Here is a 20,732-nt window from a genome sequence, read left to right as displayed (position 1 = left end):
AACCTGCCTGTCTCTGTAGACTCCACCTCTGGGGACAGCCCACAGCTGAGGTCCAATAGGGAAAGCAGCGGGGGCGGTGCAGAGGCGAACGACTCTGTCTGACAGCTTTGGGGAGAGCCGTGGATCTCCCAACGCGGAGGTTGAGATCCGAGAACGGACAGACTGCCTGCACAGGTGGGTCCCTGACCCCTGAGTAGCCTAGCTGGGAGACATCCCCCACTAGGGGCAGTCTGACACCCCACACCTCACAGGGTGGAGTCATCCTTGAGAGGAAACTTCCAAAGGAAGAATCAGACAGGTACACTCGCTGCTCAGCAATATTCTATCTTTGGCAACCTCTGCTGCTGATACCCAGGCAAACAGGGTCTGGAGTGGACCTCAAGCAATCTCCAACAGACCAACAGACAGTCCTTCTGACTGTCAGACGGAAAACTATCAAACAGGAAAGACACCTATACCAAAACCCCATCAGTACGTCACCATCATCAAAGACCAGAGACAGATAAAACCACAAAGATGGGGAAAAAGCAGGGCAGAAAAGCTGGAAATTCAAAAATAAGAGCGCATCTCCCCCTGCAAAGGAGCGCAGTCCATCGCCAGCAACGGATCAAAGCTGGTCAGAGAATGACTTTGACGAGATGAGAGAAGAAGGCTTCAGTCCATCAAACTTCTCAGAGCTAAAGGAGGAATTACGTACCCAGCGCAAAGAAACTAAAAATCTTGAAAAAAAAGTGGAAGAATTGACAGCTAGACTAATTAATGCAGAGAAGATCATAAACGAAATGACAGAGATGAAAACCATGACACGAGAAATACGTGACAAATGCACAAGCTTCAGTAACCGACTCGATCAACTGGAAGAAAGAGTATCAGCGATTGAGGATCAAATGAATGAAATGAAGCGAGAAGAGAAACAAAAGAAAAAAGAAGAAAAAGAAATGAACAAAGCCTGCAAGAAGTATGGGATTATGTAAAAAGACCAAATCTACGTCTGATTGGGGTGCCTGAAAGTGAGGGGGAAAATGGAACCAAGTTGGAAAACACTCTTCAGGATATCATCCAGGAGAACTTCCCCAACCTAGTAGGGCAGGCCAACATTCAAATTCAGGAAATACAGAGAACGCCACAAAGATACTCCTCCAGAAGAGCAACTCCAAGACACATAATTGCCAGATTCACCAAAGTTGAAATGAAGGAAAAAATCTTAAGGGCAGCCAGAGAGAAAGGTCGGGTTACCCACAAAGGGAAGCCCATCAGACTAACAGCAGATCTCTCGGCAGAAACTCTACAAGCCAGAAGAGAGTGGGGGCCAATATTCAACGTTCTTAAAGAAAAGAATTTTCAACCCAGAATTTCATATCCAGCCAAACTAAGTTTCATCAGTGAAGGAGAAATAAAATCCTTTACAGATAAGCAAATGCTTAGAGATTTTGTCACCACCAGGCCTGCCTTACAAGAGACCCTGAAGGAAGCCCTAAACATGGAAAGGAACAACCGGTACCAGCCATTGCAAAAACATGCCAAAATGTAAAGACCATCAAGGCTAGGAAGAAACTGCATCAACTAATGAGCAAAATAACCAGTTAATATCATAATGACAGGATCAAGTTCACACATAACAATATTAACCTTAAATGTAAATGGACTAAATGCTCCAATGAAAAGACACAGACTGGCAAACTGGATAAAGAGTCAAGACCCATCACTCTGCTGTATTCAGGAGACCCATCTCACATGCAGAGACATACATAGGCTCAAAATAAAGGGATGGAGAAAGATCTACCAAGCAAATGGAGAACAAAAAAAAGCAGGGGTTGCAATCCTAGTCTCTGATAAAACAGACTTTAAACCATCAAAGATCAAAAGAGACAAAGAAGGCCATTACATAATGGTAAAGGGATCAATTCAACAGGAAGAGCTAACTCTCCTAAATATATATGCACCCAATACAGGAGCACCCAGATTCATAAAGCAAGTCCTTAGAGACCTACAAAGAGACTTAGACTCCCATACAATATAATGGGAGATTTCAACACTCCACTGTCAACATTAGACAGATCAACGAGACAGAAAGTTAACAAGGATATCCAGGAATTGAACTCATCTCTGCACCAAGCGGACCTAATAGACATCTATAGAACTCTCCACCCCAAATCAACAGAATATACATTCTTCTCAGCACCACATCGCACTTATTCCAAAATTGACCACATAATTGGAAGTAAAGCACTCCTCAGCAAATGTACAAGAACAGAAATTATAACAAACTGTCTCTCAGACCACAGTGCAATCAAACTAGAACTCAGGACTAAGAAACTCAATCAAAACCGCTCACTACATGGAAACTGAATAACCTGCTCCTGAATGACTACTGGGTACACAACGAAATGAAAGCAGAAATAAAGATGTTCTTTGAAACCAATGAGAACCAAGATACAACATACCAGAATCTCTGGGACACATTTAAAGCAGTGTGTAGAGGGAAATTTATAGCACTAAATGCCCACAAGAGAAGCAGGAAAGATCTAAAATTGACACTTTAACATCACAATTAAAAGAACTAGAGAGGCAAGAGCAAACACATTCAAAAGCTAGCAGAAGGCAAGAAATAACTAAGATCAGAGCAGAACTGAAGGAGATAGAGTCACAAAAAACCCTCCAAAAAATCAATGAATCCAGGAGTTGGTTTTTTGAAAAGATCAACAAAATTGACAGACCGCTAGCAAGACTAATAAAGAAGAAAAGAGAGAGGAATCAAATAGACGCAATAAAAAATGATAAAGGGGATATCACCACCGACCCCACAGAAATACAAACAACCATCAGAGAATACTATAAATGCCTCTACGCAAATCGACTAGAAAATCTAGAAGAAATGGATAATTTCCTGGACACTTACACTCTCCCAAGACTGAACCAGGAAGAAGTTGAATCCCTGAATAGACCAATAACAGGCTCTGAAATTGAGGCAACAATTAATAGCCTACCCACGAAAAAAAGTCCAGGACCAGATGGATTCACAGCTGAATTCTACCAGAGGTACAAGGAGGAGCTGGTACCATTCCTTCTGAAACTATTTCAATCAATAGAAAAAGAGGGAATCCTCCCTAACTCATTTTATGAGGCCAACATCATCCTGATACCAAAGCCTGGCAGAGACACAACAAAAAAAGAGAATTTTAGACCAATATCCCTGATGAACATCGATGCAAAAATTCTCAATAAAATACTGGCAAACCGGATTCAGCAGCACATCAAAAAGCTTATCCACCATGATCAAGTGGGCTTCATCCCTGGGATGCAAGGCTGGTTCAACATTCGCAAATCAATAAACGTAATCCAGCATATAAACAGAACCAAAGACAAGAACCACATGATTATTTCAATAGATGCAGAAAAGGCTTTTGACAAAATTCAACAGCCCTTTATGCTAAAAACGCTCAATAAATTCGGTATTGATGGAACGTACCTCAAAATAATAAGAGCTATTTACGACAAACCCACAGCTAATATCATACTGAATGGGCAAAAACTGGAAAAATTCCCTTTGAAAACTGGCACAAGACAGGGATGCCCTCTCTCACCACTCCTATTCAACATAGTGTTGGAAGTTCTGGCTAGGGCAATCAGGCAAGAGAAAGAAATCAAGGGTATCCAGTTAGGAAAAGAAGAAGTCAAATTGTCCCTGTTTGCAGATGACATGATTGTATATTTAGAAAACCCCATCGTCTCAGCCCAAAATCTCCTTAAGCTGATAAGCAACTTCAGCAAAGTCTCAGGATACAAAATTAATGTGCAAAAATCCCAAGCATTCTTATACACCAGTAACAGACAAGCAGAGAGCCAAATCAGGAATGAACTTCCATTCACAATTGCTTCAAAGAGAATAAAATACCTAGGAATCCAGCTTACAAGGGATGTAAAGGACCTCTTCAAGGAGAACTACAAACCACTGCTCAGTGAAATCAAAGAGGACACAAACAAATGGAAGAACATACCATGCTCATGGATAGGAAGAATCAATATCGTGAAAATGGCCATACTGCCCAAGGTGATTTATAGATTCAATGCCATCCCCATCAAGCTACCAATGAGTTTCTTCACAGAATTGGAAAAAACTGCTTTAAAGTTCATATGGAACCAAAAAAGAGCCCGCATTGCCAAGACAATCCTAGGTCAAAAGGACAAAGCTGGAGGCGTCACGCTACCTGACTTCAAACTATACTACAAGGCTACAGTAACCAAAACAGCATGGTACTGGTACCACAACAGAGAAATAGACCAGTGGAACAGAACAGAGTCCTCAGAAATAATACCACACATCTACAGCCATCTGATCTTTGACAAACCTGACAAAAACAAGAAATGGGGAAAGGATTCCCTATTTAATAAATGGTGCTGGGAAAATTGGCTAGCCACAAGTAGAAAGCTGAAACTGGATCCTTTCCTTACCCCTTATACGAAAATTAATTCAAGATGGATTAGAGACTTAAATGTTAGACCTAATACCATAAAAACCCTAGAAGAAAATCTAGGTAGTACCATTCAGGACATAGGCATGGGCAAGGACTTCATGTCTAAAACACCAAAAGCAACGGCAGCAAAAGCCAAAATTGACAAATGGGATCTCATTAAACTAAAGAGCTTTTGCACAGCAAAAGAAACTACCATCAGAGTGAACAGGCAACCTACAGAATGGGAGAAAATTTTTGCAACCTACTCATCTGACAAAGGGCTAATATCCAGAATCTACAAAGAACTCAAACAAATATACAAGAAAAAAACAAACAACCCCATCAAAAAGTGGGGAAAGGATATGAACAGACATTTCTCAAAAGAAGACATCCATACAGCCAACAGACACATGAAAAAATGCTCGTCATCACTCGCCATCAGAGAAATGCAAATCAAAACCACAATGAGATACCATCTCACACCAGTTAGAATGGCAATCATTAAGAAGTCAGGAAACAATAGATGTTGGAGAGGATGTGGAGAAATAGGAACACTTTTACACTGTTGGTGGGATTGTAAACTAGTTCAACCATTATGGAAAACAGTATGGCGATTCCTCAAGGATCTAGAACTAGATGTACCATATGACCCAGCCATCCCACTACTGGGTATATACCCAAAGGATTATAAATTACTCTACTACAAAGACACATGCACACGTATGTTTATTGCGGCACTATTCACAATAGCAAAGACTTGGAATCAACCCAAATGTCCATCTGTGACAGACTGGATTAAGAAAATGTGGCACATATACACCATGGAATACTATGCAGCCATCAAAAAGGATGAGTTTGTGTCCTTTGTAGGGACATGGATGCAGCTGGAAACCATCATTCTTAGCAAACTATCACAAGAAGAGAAAACCAAACACCGCATGTTCTCACTCATAGGTGGGAACTGAACAATGAGATCACTTGGACTGGGGAAGGGGAACATCACACACTGGGGCCTATCATGGGGAGGGGGGAGGAGGGAGGGATTGCTTTGGGGAGTTATACATGATATAAACGTTATGCACATGTACCCTAGAACTTAAAGTATAATAAAAAAAAAAAAAAAAAAAAAATACTGCTAAGGTCTCCTTTTTAAAATACCATTTAAGTGAGAATGATACCAGTACAAGTTCAATTGCACATTAGCACATAAATTATAACCCTCCCCAAATTAGACACAACATTGATTTTAATAACAAAAATGATAACAATCCTGTGACTCAATAGAGAGCTTGTCACTTACAGTTCTCCTAAACAAGTAACAAACATTAACTTCACAGGAAGAAGAGAAGTATAGGAATTGTATATCTATCTCTCTTGTCAATGAGTCCATTCTTAGCCAACTTTCAATTTTGGTTCCCACTAAATATTACCTTTTTTCTTTCTGGATCTCTTGGTTTCTTCACTTGTTTTCATGCTCTGTGAATTCAGATCCATCCTTCATAATGAAGGCTTTGTCAAAGACAGCTTGGGTCTCATGACTATAGAAGGTCAAACACATTGAAGTGCGTGTGTGTTGTGTGTGTGTGTATGTGTGTGTGATCAAAAACAATCACAACATCAGCAGCACCATCAAAACTGGAACTGATTTTGAATCCTGCTTTTAACGTTTACTTACTGAGTGATCATGGACAATCCTACTAACCTTCTCAAGCCTCAATCTCCTTGTCCTCATCTTCATGATGGCAAAAGATTATAGTGTAGGGTTGTTGTGAGGACAAAATGATGTATATATGCATCCTCATAGGCCCACGACGTACCCTAAGTCCTGGTACTATGCTGAATGCACACAGAGGGACCCTGAGAAAAGTTTTGGAACCTGAATCCAAAGCCTCTCGATAACCCACTCATCCAATCATGAATATTAACTCCCTCTAAAATTCTGCTTCCTGCACCTTGTAAGATCAGGGTTGGCTTCACACACTGAGACTAGGGAATAAAGCAAACTCTACTCAGCCAATTCACTAAAGCCCTAGTTTTCATACTCCTGTGATGTAAACTCCTTCCTACAAGCAACTAGACCCTTGTTACACAATTCATTTTTATTTGCTAGCTCAAAAGAACATTGACATTGACTTCAATAACTACAAATATTGAATGTATATTAGATAATAAGATCTTATTTTACTATCATCATTTGTTGAAACCCACACCTCTCACATCAGTAAAACTCCAAGCCACTACATTTTCTCTCCCTGAAATGCCAATGAACTGTTACATAAGTTCATAAATTAACTGACATGGTTATGAGTAACATAAGAATTTATATAAGAAATGCTTAAGGCCGGGCGCGGTGGCTCAAGCCTGTAATCCCAGCACTTTGGGAGGCCGAGACGGGCGGATCACGAGGTCAGGAGATCGAGACCATCCTGGCTAATACGGTGAAACCCTGTCTCTACTTAAAAAATACAAAAAACTAGCCGGGCGACGAGGCGGGCGCCTGTAGTCCCAGCTACTCGGGAGGCTGAGGCAGGAGAATGGCGTAAACCCGGGAGGCGGAGCTTGCAGTGAGCTGAGATCCGGCCACTGCACTCCAGCCTGGGTGGCAGAGCAAGACTCCGTCTCAAAAAAAAAAAAAAAAAAAAAAAAGAAATGCTTAAATAAGGTGCTTAAAGAATGTTTAACAGTCTTAGGTAGAAAAATTCTGCCCTATGAAGGAGATATTTTAAAAATTCACCACAATTGAGAAGTATTCCTGCCTGATTAGGACTCCCCTTCTGTCTCCAAGTCAGGGACCTCATTCACTTAAAGAAAATCAAAGGCCTGCAATGTCTCACAGCTCTCATGGGTTAGCAAGAAAAGCAGATAGCCAGCATTCCACAGAGCACACTGAGCAAGGCAAAGCTTCACAGAAACCAACTGAGAAATTCCAGGCAACCACATTATTAGAGAACAAAACTAGAGGCTTGAAATAAGGGCAGGATGAATCTCTGCTGGCCGCACAGGGTAAAAATGGAACTAGGAAGACTAAATAACAGACCATTCGATTAGCCACTCTGATTAAGGATTCTCATTTCTTCATTTGTGAACTATGACAGAAAGGTTATCAGACCTCCACTGTATATTACTAGTAGTTTATTTTATATATTTATGCGTTTAGTGAACTATATAATCCTCATTCCAGAGCATCCATCTCTCAATTCCAATAATTTAATTCCATTAAAATCATCTGAATTCATCCTCCTATTATCTTTATGAAGTCCTACATTATGACAGATCAATATCTGAACTCGGTAGATCCTACCTGACCATTATGGTGGACAAATCAGATGGATTAGCACCAAGATGAGTGCACTTTGAAAATGTTAAAGAAGTATCTGACTCTGAATTTCCAAAGAAGTGTATTCTGCTTTCTAAATATCAGTATATGGTCACAAATCAGGGTCATAGTGGAATAGGTGCTTCTATTTATGAATCTTGTGCTTTATCAAGGATATGTGGACAGTATCTCAAGCATGGTTACACTGAGCTTTAGTAGGAATACTATTGGATAAATCCTGTAGGAACTAATTTCAGTAAACAGAAGTATCTGCTCCACACTAATTTATTTCCAATGAATGTGATCTAGTTTATAACTCAGTTTAGAACAGTCAAACAATCTCCAGGAACTTCGCAGGCATGGTCTTTGCAGTTTTCAATATTTGCTTTTCCCCACCAGCACATGACATTTTTTGAACAAAGGGACAATGACTAAACTCCAGAGAGAATTTACCCAGGAGATAAAGGAAACGGAGAAGTCCAGGTTAGGGCAGGAGAAAGTGTTCCCTCTTTTGTGTAGGCCACTGTTGTACCTACAGGCCCAAAAGGCAGAAACAAGATCACTGAGCACAAAAATGGCAAAGGTCACATTCAGAAGTGAGGAGCTATTTTCCAGAAGTAGGGCCATTCCAGGACACAGGAAATTTTGGTTAGTCTCTATTATAACTGACAGAACTCTGCAGTACTAGGGCTGCAATGAGGGAAAAAGGTGGCTTTTGCATTTCTCTAAAAGTGATCCTGAGCTTTTGCCCAAATATTTTCTTATAAGGAGTTCTGAAGCTTCCTGTGGAGATGCATATCTGTGTCAAGCCATTTCTGCAGATGTTTCTTCACAGATAATCTATTGGCTGAACTTTCATTGGTGATCTTTTGATGGGTGACTCAGATAAATGACTTTCATTAAGCCTTCTGTAATGCATGGTAATTCTCTTCCAAGTTTCCTGAGGAGTAGTCAGTCCTAAATTCCCCTAAAGTCAGAGCGTCACTCCCCATGGTAAGGCAGAAGTAAAAGCAAATGTGGCTGAGGGGAGAGAAGAACATATACTGGCTTGGAGACAAGAATGTCACTGGTGTTCTCTGAGAGTGCCCTTTACCTCTGAGCAGTAAACTGTGGAATACAGGCTGGCTTTCATACCAGTGAGCTCAGTTTAGACTATTGTCTTGCCAGTTTTTCACACAGATCTCTGATCAAGAACAAAGGTAATAAAATATTTTAAAAATTCAAAATAAGAAAACAACATCTTAGTGAATTTATGCTTAAGTACTTCTTTGTTCCAAATGTGTAACAGTAATATATAACATGTAAACATGTAAACAAAATTAGATTATAAAATACAAAAAATAAGGCATCACACTCAAAAGCAGTCAAACAGCCCTGCAAAATACTGAGCAGAACTTAAGTGAAGTGCTTAACTTAAGCAGAGCTCTGTCAGGCTCCTGGCCTTGTTAGTGTCTTACTACCTTCCTAGGCCTGGAACTCATCAAGAGTGAATGCAGTTATTACAAGTATGAATTTATATCTTATTAAGTAAACTCTATCCAAGGAATGCCAGTACAGCTCGGTAACAGAAAATCTATTCATAGAGTAACCAAATTAGCATATTAATAGATATAAAACATGATCATCTCAGTAGATACAGAAAAATATCAGGTTGAACACTCATTTATAATGAAAGATGTCATAAACTAGGAATAGAAGAAAATTTATTTTCCCTGATAAAAATCTGAAGGAGCAGGAATGAAGTGGGCGGATCACCTGAGGTCAGGAGTGTGAGACCAGCCTGGCCAACATGGCGAAACCCCGTATCTACTAAAATTACAAAATTAACTGGGTGTGGTGGTACATGCCTGTAGTCCCAGCTATTTGGCAGGCTGAGGCAGAAGAATCACTTGAACCTGGGAGGCGGAGTTTGCAGTGAGCCAAAATTATGCCACTGCACTCTAGCTTGGGCAAAAAGACCAAAACTCCATCTCAAAATAAGAAAAAAAAAAAGAAAAGGAAGAACCACCACTGCCGCACCCCCAACTACTTAGCACAATCACTCTTGGAGAGTTTTAGGCCTGGGAAGTTAGCAAGACAAGAATTCAATTTTTAATCAAGAGCTCAGCCGACCTACCTGCTGGCTCCATCACTTTATCCAGTATACTGTCAATGTCACCATGAGACAGCAGTTCTAAACAATCATGACAAATCCTGGTCCTGAAATGAGGTCCTGCAGTGTGGTCAGGTAAAACTGCAAAAATGTTAGAAAGGGTGGGGTGCATACAGAGAGAAGATGCGAGAAAAGAGGCAGGAGAGAGAAAAAAGAAAAAGGTACTAAAAGGAAATTACACTCTAATCAAGCCTGTAAATTATAATTCCAAAATACATTTAGAGAAATCTAATGCTAAGACAAGCTACAAAGTAATTAGAATAGGAATCCACACTGGGTGAAATAAATTTGATAGGGCACTCTGATAAGCCTTAAAATAAGCATGTTACTGCCTCTGGGCATTTTAATTAGACATATATAAAAATAAACTCTTCTTCAGACCCGTTTCTTGTTATATGCTCTTTGTCGCAGTGAATGATACCACCATTTGGTTACTTACCCAACGGAGCACACAGGGTGTTACCTTTCAATCTTCCCTATGCTCAAATCACTCTCCACTAATAGGTAAATGGAATCAACCACTGAGCCCAGTCTAGCCTATTTCCTAAATAGCTCCACATTTGTACAATTTTTCCATCTTTGTCACTTTAATTTCAGTTCTAGCCACTGTATTATTTCCCTTGACTGCTGCAAAAACTTTGGATCTCTTCTCCTTACCTCTTGTACTTTTCTCCAACACAGAAATAAAATGTTGAGGATGTTCCAATAAATTTTAAAAAGATATAATTTCTATTAGTCGAGCATAATAAATTGTAAAAATGGAAGAAACAAGAATAGATAAATATAAAAATGACAACTAGAAAACTTGGGGAAATATATAGTCATTGAAATAAAAAATGCTGTGTTGAGGGTAAATTCTAGACAGGACACAGTTGAAGAGTGAGTGAGTGATGTTGAATAAAGTTCTGAGGAACTCAGAATTCAGTTCGAAAGGAAAAAATATTTGGAACATATAAAAAGCATTTAAGATGTGTACAGGGTAGATTGAGAAGTTTCAGCATTCATATAATGGGAGTCACAGAACAGAGAACAAAGAGGATAATCAATGAGTAATATTTAAATAGATAATTACTAAGAATTTTCTGGCACTTCTTTTTAACAATTACATTTTACATATATTCATTCATTTAATTCTCATACCAACCATACAAAATTTCTCACATTTATAGATGAAGAAATTGAAGCACAAAGAAGTTACACAAGGTCATACAGTTGATAGCTGGTTAAGCTGGGATTTAAATCTGAACAGTCTGGTTCCAGAGGCCACAATCTTCTTTTTCTTTGAGACAGAGTCTCACTCTGTTGCCCAACCTGGAGTGCAGAGGTGCAGTCTCAACTCACTGCAACCTTTGCCTCCCTGGTTCAAGTGAATCTCCTGCCTCAGCCTCCCAAGTAGCTGGGACTACAGGCGCGCGTCACCATGCCCAGCTAATCTTTGTATTTTTTGTAGAGATGGGGTTACATCATGTTGGCCAGGCTGGTCTCAAACTCCTGACCTCAGGTGATCTGCCTGCCTTGTCCTCCCAAACTGCTGGGATTACAGGCGTGAGCCACGGCGCCCATCCCAGAGGCTACACTCTTAATGAACTACCATGATATACTAATAGGACTATTTATTACTGAAGAATGAGAAAGAGAGTCATGGGACCAGGGAAGATTTTATACAATTGCAGGAGACACTTGCCTGAATGCATCTCTATCTCAAAGGAAAAGAGTAGTCAGTCAACAGGAAGAAAGAATAATATAAATGAATGAGAAAATGAGGAGTACTTATTGACCCATATGGTCAAGGAGAAGTGTGAAGAAACGATGAGTTGCCTTCATGCACAGACCACTGCGTGCCCACTCTAGCCACTTGATCTCCAGACAGCTTACCTTTGAATGCATTCCCGAGTCCTATGTGAGGACAGAAGCATGAAGAAAAATCTCCCCCACCTAACTAAAGTCGGACTGACTAGAACCAGTGGAGAAATTTCTTTGGAAGCATGAACGGCAATGGACAAAACCCACTGTTATTCTTATTTTATATAAAGTTGCAGAGAAAAAAGAAGAAAAGTAATCCAACTCATTTATGAGCCTTCTATAACTTTGACACCCAAGTGAACAAGGAGAGTGCTGGAAGGGAATATTAAAGATAGATCTCATTCATGAATGCAGATACAAAAGTCCTAAGTGAAACATTAGCAAACAGAACTCAACAGCGTATATAATACATGTATGAATTTATACCACATTAAGTAAGCTTTATCAAAGAAATGCCAGTACAGTTCAATAACAGAAAATCTGTTCATGAAATAACCAATTCTTTTAGCATATTAACAGAGAAAAACTATATGATCATCTCAGTAGATGGAAAAAAAATTAAACAGATTCAACACTCATTTATAATAAGGTAATAAGCCAGGAATAGAAGAAAATGTTTTTTGCTGATAAGGATCATCTGAAGCATTCTTATCAAAGTCAGGAGAAAGGCATACATGTCTCTTATTGTCTATTATGATCTATTCCATTCAGCACTCTGCTAGAGGTCCAGTGCAATGTAATGCAATGACTTCAAAAAACAAAAAGTAAAACATCTGGAAAGGAGACAAAAATTTTCTTATTACTGAAACAAAAATTCAAAAAGTTCTACAGACAAACTGAGAACTAATAATAGAGTTTAGAAAGGTTGCTGGATACAAAATTAAAACACAAAAATCAAGAGCATTTCTAAGTATCTCTAAGGAGAAAATAATTCTTAAAGAATCCCGAAGACTTGAATAGAGAGATCTATTGTATTCATACCTTGGCTAGTCAGGCTCTTTTTTGGTTTCATACGAATTTTAAAATAGTGTTTTTCTAGTTCTGTGAAGAATCTAAATGGTAGTTTAATAGGACTAGCACTGAATCTGTAAATTGCTTTGGGCAGTATGACCATTTTAATGATATTGATGCTTCCTTTCCATGAGCATGGAATGTTTTTCCATTTTTTTGTGTGTGTTATCTCTGATTTCTTTGAGCAGTGTTTTGTGGTTCTTTTTGAAGAGATCTTTCACCTCCCTAGTTAGCTGTATGTATTCAGACCCAGGAAAACTCAGTTTTAAAGGTATCAATCCTCACATAAGAAACATACAAATTGATTACTATTCCAATAAGGATTTTCTTGGAGTTTTACAAATTGATCCTAAAATTTAATAAATAAGCAAAGGCCAGGAATAGACAAGAAGATTTTTAAAGAGAAAGAACTAGATAAGGAATTTTAATACTAACACATACATAAAGCTGCAAAAATTAGAGAGCTAGATCATTGCAACAGAATAGGAGACGGGAAAGAGACCCACACCTATAAGCAAATTGGATAAATGCCAGTGAAAGAGCTTCCAGATGGCTGAACCCATGGAAGTTCTGGGAGGGTGGAGCACCCAGAGGGTACATGGAAGCTCTGTGACCTTTCCACACGCCTTGCCCTGTACATCTCTTCATCTGTTTCCTTTGTAACATTCTTTATAAGAAACCAGTAAGTAGCACTGTGCCACACCTGGGAAGGAGGAAGGACACACAAAAAGAATCAAGCATGGAACCTGTCATCCAGGAGTTTACAGTCTGACAAAGGAGATAAGATGTGCACACAAATATTATAATTAAAATTACAAGTCGGCAAATAATCAGAGGCAGATGAAGATGTAGTTTGATCATTTTAACAAGAGAATTCTGTTAAAAACCAAGCTAATAAGATTTTAATGACTACAATTCCTAAAAAGTTGGGTCTTTTTACAGCTATGCTTACAAAACTGGATGGAAAAAGGAAAACAAAAGAGAATCATCACTTATCACGCTTAGAGTTCTCACAGATAGGACACAGCGAGTTTGTTATTTGAGATGCAATTCCTTTGACTCTCTGACAGTGGCAAAGCATCACACAGCTGCCCCAGAGAAGCCACAATGAACTCCATCTTTTCACATGCAGCTGTAGGAACAAGAGGAAAGAAAACCAGTTCCACCCAGAGGTACAGACAAAGAAAAGAACCCTCCCAAGGAGGCCGCATGGTAAGTGACCATGGAGAGAATCACTCTGTCGGAAAGGCAGGCAAGTTATTAGCTTAGTCCTGGCCTTCCTATTTAATGCAAGGCAGTAGTAATGTTTAACAAACCCTGGCTGTAGCGACAAGCCTGGGATCTGATGGAGGAAATCCAATTGAAAAGCAGCCAAGAGAAACAACAAGCTAGAAACAGACGTTCCAGCTACTAGGATGCGTACACATTTAACCTGAATTACATGTAGGTGGGGTGGGATGAGAGGATGAGAGCATTCATTCTAAGTGCTCTCTAGAGATTTTACCTCCTCCCCCATGTAGATATTGTCAAGTGCAGTTATAGCCATCCACTTTAGTTTTGACAAATTCTCAGTAATTTCTTTAAAATAAGATATTAAAATAATAACAGCTTTAAAAGTGCCAACAAGGAGGGGTTGTCATATTAAATAAATGTGGTTGGAATAATCGATTATTCCTAAGGAAACTGGATTCCTACTTTATGCCTCACACAAAAATAAATTTAGGTGGGTTAAACTCCCTATGTGAAATTCAAAATTCTAAAACTTTTAGAAGAAAATAAAGGATCATATCTACATATAGGATAGAAAAGTATTTTTAGTTAAGACATCAAAAGCACAAACATTAAAGGGAACACAGACAAAATTCATTATATTAAAAATTTAACTTTTTTTTTTTGAGACAGGTTCTCACTCTGTTGCCCAGGCTGGAGTGCAGTGGCAGGATCTCGGCTCACTGCAGCCTCAACCTCCTGGGCTCAAGTAATCCTCATGCCTCAGCCCCCAGAGTAGTTGGGACTACAGGGATGCACCACCACCACAACTGGCTAAGTTTTGCATTTTTTGTAGAGATAGAGTTTCACCATGTTGTCCAGGTTGATCTCGAAATCCTGGGCACAAGTGATTTCCTGCCTCACAAGTATAATATTTCTACTTAATATGAGTTCTGCTCGGTGTAAATAAGTCAACGCAAACAAAGTTTAAAAGATAAGGCAAAGACTAGAACAGAGACTTGCAACATTTTTGGTTCATATTGTCCTTCGTGTTTCAGTCATTTTTCATGTGGCCTCTATGCAAAATAAGACATTTAACAGTTCCATTCATTAAATAATTCAGTCCTAACTTAATAAAGATTTATGGTCCAACAACTTAGTAGCCATCTGAAAAAATAATACATATAAACTGAGAAACAGGCAGGGCATGGTGGCTCACGCCTGTAATCCCAGCACTTTGGGAGGCCGAAGTGGGCGGATCACCTGAGGTCAGGAGTTCGAGACCCACCTGACCAACATGGAGAAACCCTGTCTCTACTAAAAATACAAAATTAGCCAGGTGTGGTGGCGCATGCCTGTAATCCTGGCTACTCGGGAGGCTGAGGCAAGAGAGAATCACTTGAACCCAGGAGGTGGAGGTTGCAGTGAGCCAAGATCTAGCCATCGCACTCCAGCCTGGGCAACAAGAATGAAACTCCATCTCAAATAAACAAAAAAAAAAAAAAGAAAGAAAGAAAGAAAAAAATAGTATTTTTGTTTCATTTTAAACTAACGCTGATGAGATGTGTGCATCTATTGGATATTGTACAATTTTTCAAATCTTGGAATGAGACTAGATGCCATATTTCCAGTTTCACATTGATTTTCAGGTGGTACTTGATTTTTTAATCAAAGTAACCACTGAAAAACCAGTTTCATAAACATAGAATGTCATTGAAAAGAATGTAGTGTGACCTAACCTTGAACTACCTCGAGCTAATAGTAGACACACGATGTCCAAGAAATGTTAACTCTTGCTGTGTTTCCCTTTAACATTTCATTGTTTCCCTGGAAAATTTAAAATATTCCACGGCACCCTATGAGTTCACAGATTTACCCCTACAATATGCACAGACTGTATGACCTAGGAATTTTACTTTTAGGTATACATATTAAAGAAGCCCAAATATTGAGGTAATAAGGGAATAATCATAAGGTATTCATTACAGAATTGCAGAAATATTTATAGCTGCAAAATAGTAGAATGTATAAATAAGTCATGATATATTCATGCAATAGAACAGTACACAACCCTTAAAATAAATGTATGAGGGATTGGGCACAGTGGCTTATCCCTGTAATTCCAGCACTTTGGGAGGCCAAGGCAGGTGGATCACTTGAGGTCAGGAGTTTGAGACCAGCCTGGCCGATATGGTGAAACCCCGTCTCTACTAAAAACACAAAAATTAGCTGGATGTGACGGTGCATGCCTGTAATCTCAGTTACTCGGGAGGCTGAGGCAAGAGATCGCTTGAACCCAGAGGCAGAAGTTTCAGTGAGCCAAGATTGTGCCATTCCACTCCAGCCTGGGCGACAGAAAAAAAAAGTACTAGAGCTACTTTAATCAATGTGAATTTACCTCAAAAGCATAATGTTGAGGGAAAAAAAAGACAAAGCATGGTATAGTGCATATGATACTATTTGCAGAAAACTTAAATGCCTGAGAAACAATCCTATATAATGTGTACAGCTATATTTATGTATAGTAAAAGTATTTAACCATATACATAGAATAATAAACACTAGTTTCATGACCCTAGTTAACTTTGGGGAAAAAGTGAAGGAAGTGGAGGTGGAATGCGCTTCTTGATTGTAGTTGTGGGATTTTTTTTTTTTTTTTGTCTTTAATAGTAAAGATTGAAACAAACAACAGGCCGGGCGTGGTGGCTCAAGCCTGTAATCCCAGCACTTTGGGAGGCCGAGGCGGGCGGATCACAAGGACAGGAGATCGAGACCATCTGGCTAACACGGTGAAACCCCGTCTCTACTAAAAAGTACAAAAAACTAGCTTGGCGAGGTGGCGGGCACCTGTAGTCCCAGCTACTCGGGAGGCTGAGGCAGGAGAATGGCGTGAACCCAGGAGGTGGAGCTTGCAGTGAGCTGAGATCCAGCCACTGCACTCAGTTTGGGGGACAGAGCGAGACTCCGTCTCAAAAAAAAAAAAAAAAAAAAGAAACAAGCAACAAAATGATAAGAGCAATAAAGCTGAGTGCTTAGTGCAAAAGAATTTGTTACTATAGTCTCTATTTTGCTAGTATGTTTGAAATGTTTCTCAGTAAAACTAAAATAACACAATAATTAAAAAAATAAAATGATTGCTACCGCCTATTTGTAACCCATTTAGTATGGAAATCAATTTGGTAATAAGTTAATATTATCTGGTAATTTGGTGTAAGTCAATTATCAGAATATTTATATTCTTTGAACCTAGAAATTTCACATAGAAATTAAAACTCACGAGACCATTTTTTTACACAGGTCCCCAAATGCTCATCAGAAGAACAGCAATAAGGAATTGGTTAAGGAAATTTTGCTTTATCTTTTCAGCAAATTAAATGCATCTTTAAAATTGATAGCTATGAAGATTGTATAACACCTGAAAAAGTATCCCTATTGTGATCAGCAAAAATACATGTGTGTAATGTACATAGATGCATCTGTATGCATACAACTTATACATCTATGATTAGAAAAAAATGCATTGAAAGGAAAGAAAAGTAGCAAAAGTGCATGTGTTAGGGTGGTGACAATTTTTCATGTTTCAGTAATGTGTTTAACTTACTTTTAAAGTTAAGCTTAAAGTTTTAGCTTAGATGAAATAAAAATCCACCACTGAATGATTCAGTGTTTCAGGCAACATTCCCATGTTATATTTAGCAATGTGTGTCCTGTGTGAATAACAGCATTTCATCCTCTATGTTTGAGAGTATTACAGTAGATAGGCTCTCTTTCTTCTTTGCCAGAGTAAGATTCGCCCTCACTCAAACAAACAGTGAGGCTGAAGTTCAGGTGAGCATGTGAGCATTGTGATCTTTCCCATTAAGGCTTAGTAATCAGAGTGACATTTACCTAGGTAGGTGGAGGTGCTGCTGAAGGCTTAGGCTGTGACAAAACCAAATGTCTGATTCACATCTAGTAAGAGTGTCCAATTTCCTAGCTGACTTCAGATGTCTTTTTATGATCACTGCGCACGTCAGCCACTTATCTCTTGATTCCTGATGTTCTGAAATACTGTCTGTGTGATGCAAAGGGTCCATTCTATCTTGAAATAGAAGAGGGTGGAGGATGTTCTCTTGTTTCTTTCGGGAGTCCCTGCCATCAGCACTGGCTGTTTTATTCCATGGTGTCCTGGGACAAATGACTTAGAGCTTAAACTTGTACTTCATAGAAAGATGAGGACAAAGGGGATGACAAATCGACAAAGTATTTATATCTAAAGTCACAATGACTTCATTTTCCTCCCATTGCTCCTCAGGGGAAGATTTTTTCACCGACTTATTTTCTTCTTAAATTGCCTTTGCCTAACTCTAAGCCCAGCCCCCAACCCTGGGCAGTGGTGGGCAGTACGTTTGGAAATGCTAGAGGCAGCGGTAGGAGTGGCAGGACTGATTTTCCTATCAACACTGCTCATGGCTGCTGCCACTGACTGCACCTTTGAACTTGATAGATTTCCAGAGGGTTAGTTAGCATTGTCAAAATATCACACAATTTAGAATGAACGTTTTATTCTTATGAATTCTAAAAGCTAACCTTGGCTTTCTGTGCTGAAATGGGGAAAGAAAGAAGCTGATAATATAAAAATTGTTTATAAGGTTGATGGTGCACAGCTCTCAGGGCTGGGAAAGCCAGTGAGCAGGTGCTGCAGAGACCTGGCATGCGAGAGGGAAGCCTGTAGAAGAGTAGGCCATGGTCTTCCGGTCCATTCACTGCTTCACTTTTCTTCCCTTTTGCTACATCACCAATTCTGGCACATCACTCTATAGCTGCCCTAGTCTTGCAGGTTGCAGTTATAGGCTAGAGGCAAGAAGTTTCAGAACAGACTTAGACGTGACCCAAAGGAGAAAGAGAGGTAGAGGCTTTTGCATATGGTGATATTACTAAAGCCCCCTAAATGAGTGATATAGCCCCATGTATTCAACAGGCCCTGACCCCTGCCTTCATAGGGTTTGGGAAAGTTCATCCAGCACTGCAGCAGAGGGATCCCATGCTCCTCAAATGTCCATGTACCCCTCCATAATTGCTAGCCTCCCTTTGCAGTTAGATGGTACCCATGTGACTAACGCCAACCAATGAGATGTGAGTGGAAGTGACTTGCAGCACTTCCGGGCCAAGGCTGTCAAAAGAGCCAGGGTGCCTCTCCCATCTTTCTTTCCTTACAGGGCAAGCTGGAAGCCATGTGTTTTGTATGTCTTATGTAGGAAATGAAGCAGAGTCTTCTAACCTGCTTCAGGCATACGATGGGTTAAAAATCAACCTTCATTGTGTTGAATTACTAAGATTTCAATGTTTTTGTTCTTGTGGCAGAACTTATCTCATCCTGACTAATACATGGCAGCAAGTGAACCTCTCCAGTGCTTGATTTTGTGAGAGTAAGCTGCTCCCCTGCTATATGTGTAAAAACGGATAAACAGGAGATGGAGAAAGAGCACAAGGTTAGGAATCAGAAGAGCTGGTTGTAGTTTGAATTTGGCCAAGATTTATGGTACATGTTTGAGGAGTTGTTCCACTTTTGTGGTTCTCAGGTTCTCAACCAGAGCAGTGGTTGTTAATGCTTTTTGTTTGACATGTAACGAAACCTTCAAACAAAGGTTTTACGGAAAACTTTTATCAAAGTTTTTATCAGCTCTATAAAAGGCCAGTATATAGAGCTGGTAAAAGAAAAAATGCCTCTCTTCAAACCATGACCCTTCAGGCTCACTGTTCACAGATGCCCCTGGCCATCTCAGTGGAGCCCTGCAGATCCATGGGCAGACAACACAAAGCAAATCACTGGTGTAATCGCCTCTACGACCTGCTCTGAGGCTGGCATGGTTTCATAGTGACAGCGGCTGTTTCTCACCTGTCCCGCAGGTCACACTGCACTCTGTCCAGCGGCTGTACTGCCAGAAGTACACCTGCTGCTCAACATCATTGTCGAGGCCATCTTTCTGGATTGTGTACTCATACTTGATGCCAGGGTTAGTCACCTGGAATAGAAGCTAAAAGGCGAGAGAGGGGTCATGTCAAACTGTCATGACTTTATACTGTAAGCCAGTCATGTAAAAACACCACACAATGTCAGTCATCTAAAATTAGTAATGGAAGCATGCATTGGAACAAATGCCATTAAATAGATCTATACCTATGTCTGTGTCTAAGTTCATAACTATAAGTTCACCTCTACCCCTGTAGCTACATATTCTCCATCTAATTATTTCTTGGCTGGATTCCCGTGGGAATTTCAGTTCACATAAATGGGGAGATCAAATCATATGGGGAGTACTTTGTGGAAATGGCAAGGAGTGTCCTTTCCAATAATAGCCTGATAGGTTACTTTGTGTTCTTACGTACTTACCAGCTTTGTGAATATAGGTAAGTGCCATAGTTTGCCCATATACAAAGTGGGGATAATAAATAGTGTCTATTTGTAGGATTGTTCTGAGGGTTAAATGAGTAAACACATGTAAAGTGGTTAGAACAGTGCCTCAGCGAATGTCAACTTGTATGATGTTTGTTATTGTTGTCTTATGATGACTTTCTCTACCTCTCAGGCTACTCAGTACCTTTAACAAATAGTAGTTCTGAGCTGACAGTGGTCATGGGCTTTAGCTTAGCGATGTTGCTCTTGGGAGCTTCCCCTTACTTCCATCTCCTGCAGGCAGTCTACTCATCACATGTTTAAAATGGATTCACCTTAAACATAGAGGCAGTGGATTGGTTGCTCCCTGGGACTGGGGAAGCAAAGTCTCCTGACACTCACGGATCACAG

At 39.8% G+C, this 20,732-nt stretch overlaps 1 protein-coding gene across 1 annotated transcript in view; it reads right to left on the bottom strand.

The window, feature by feature from the left end:
- ADAMTS12 (ADAM metallopeptidase with thrombospondin type 1 motif 12) overlaps positions 1 to 20,732 on the bottom strand; it is a 411,005-nt gene that overhangs the window by 84,450 nt on the left and 305,823 nt on the right. The window contains exon 16 of the mRNA XM_033179311.1: positions 19,824 to 19,962. Within this exon, the coding sequence (XP_033035202.1) occupies positions 19,824 to 19,962 (139 nt within the window). The remainder of the gene's footprint in view (positions 1 to 19,823; positions 19,963 to 20,732) is intronic.

This window comes from Trachypithecus francoisi, unplaced genomic scaffold (genome assembly GCF_009764315.1).
Source record: "Trachypithecus francoisi isolate TF-2019V2 unplaced genomic scaffold, Tfra_2.0 Lachesis_group2, whole genome shotgun sequence".
NCBI lineage: Eukaryota > Metazoa > Chordata > Mammalia > Primates > Cercopithecidae > Trachypithecus > Trachypithecus francoisi.
Note: the sequence above shows the minus strand (reverse complement) of the source record. Positions and strands in the feature narration are given on the sequence as shown.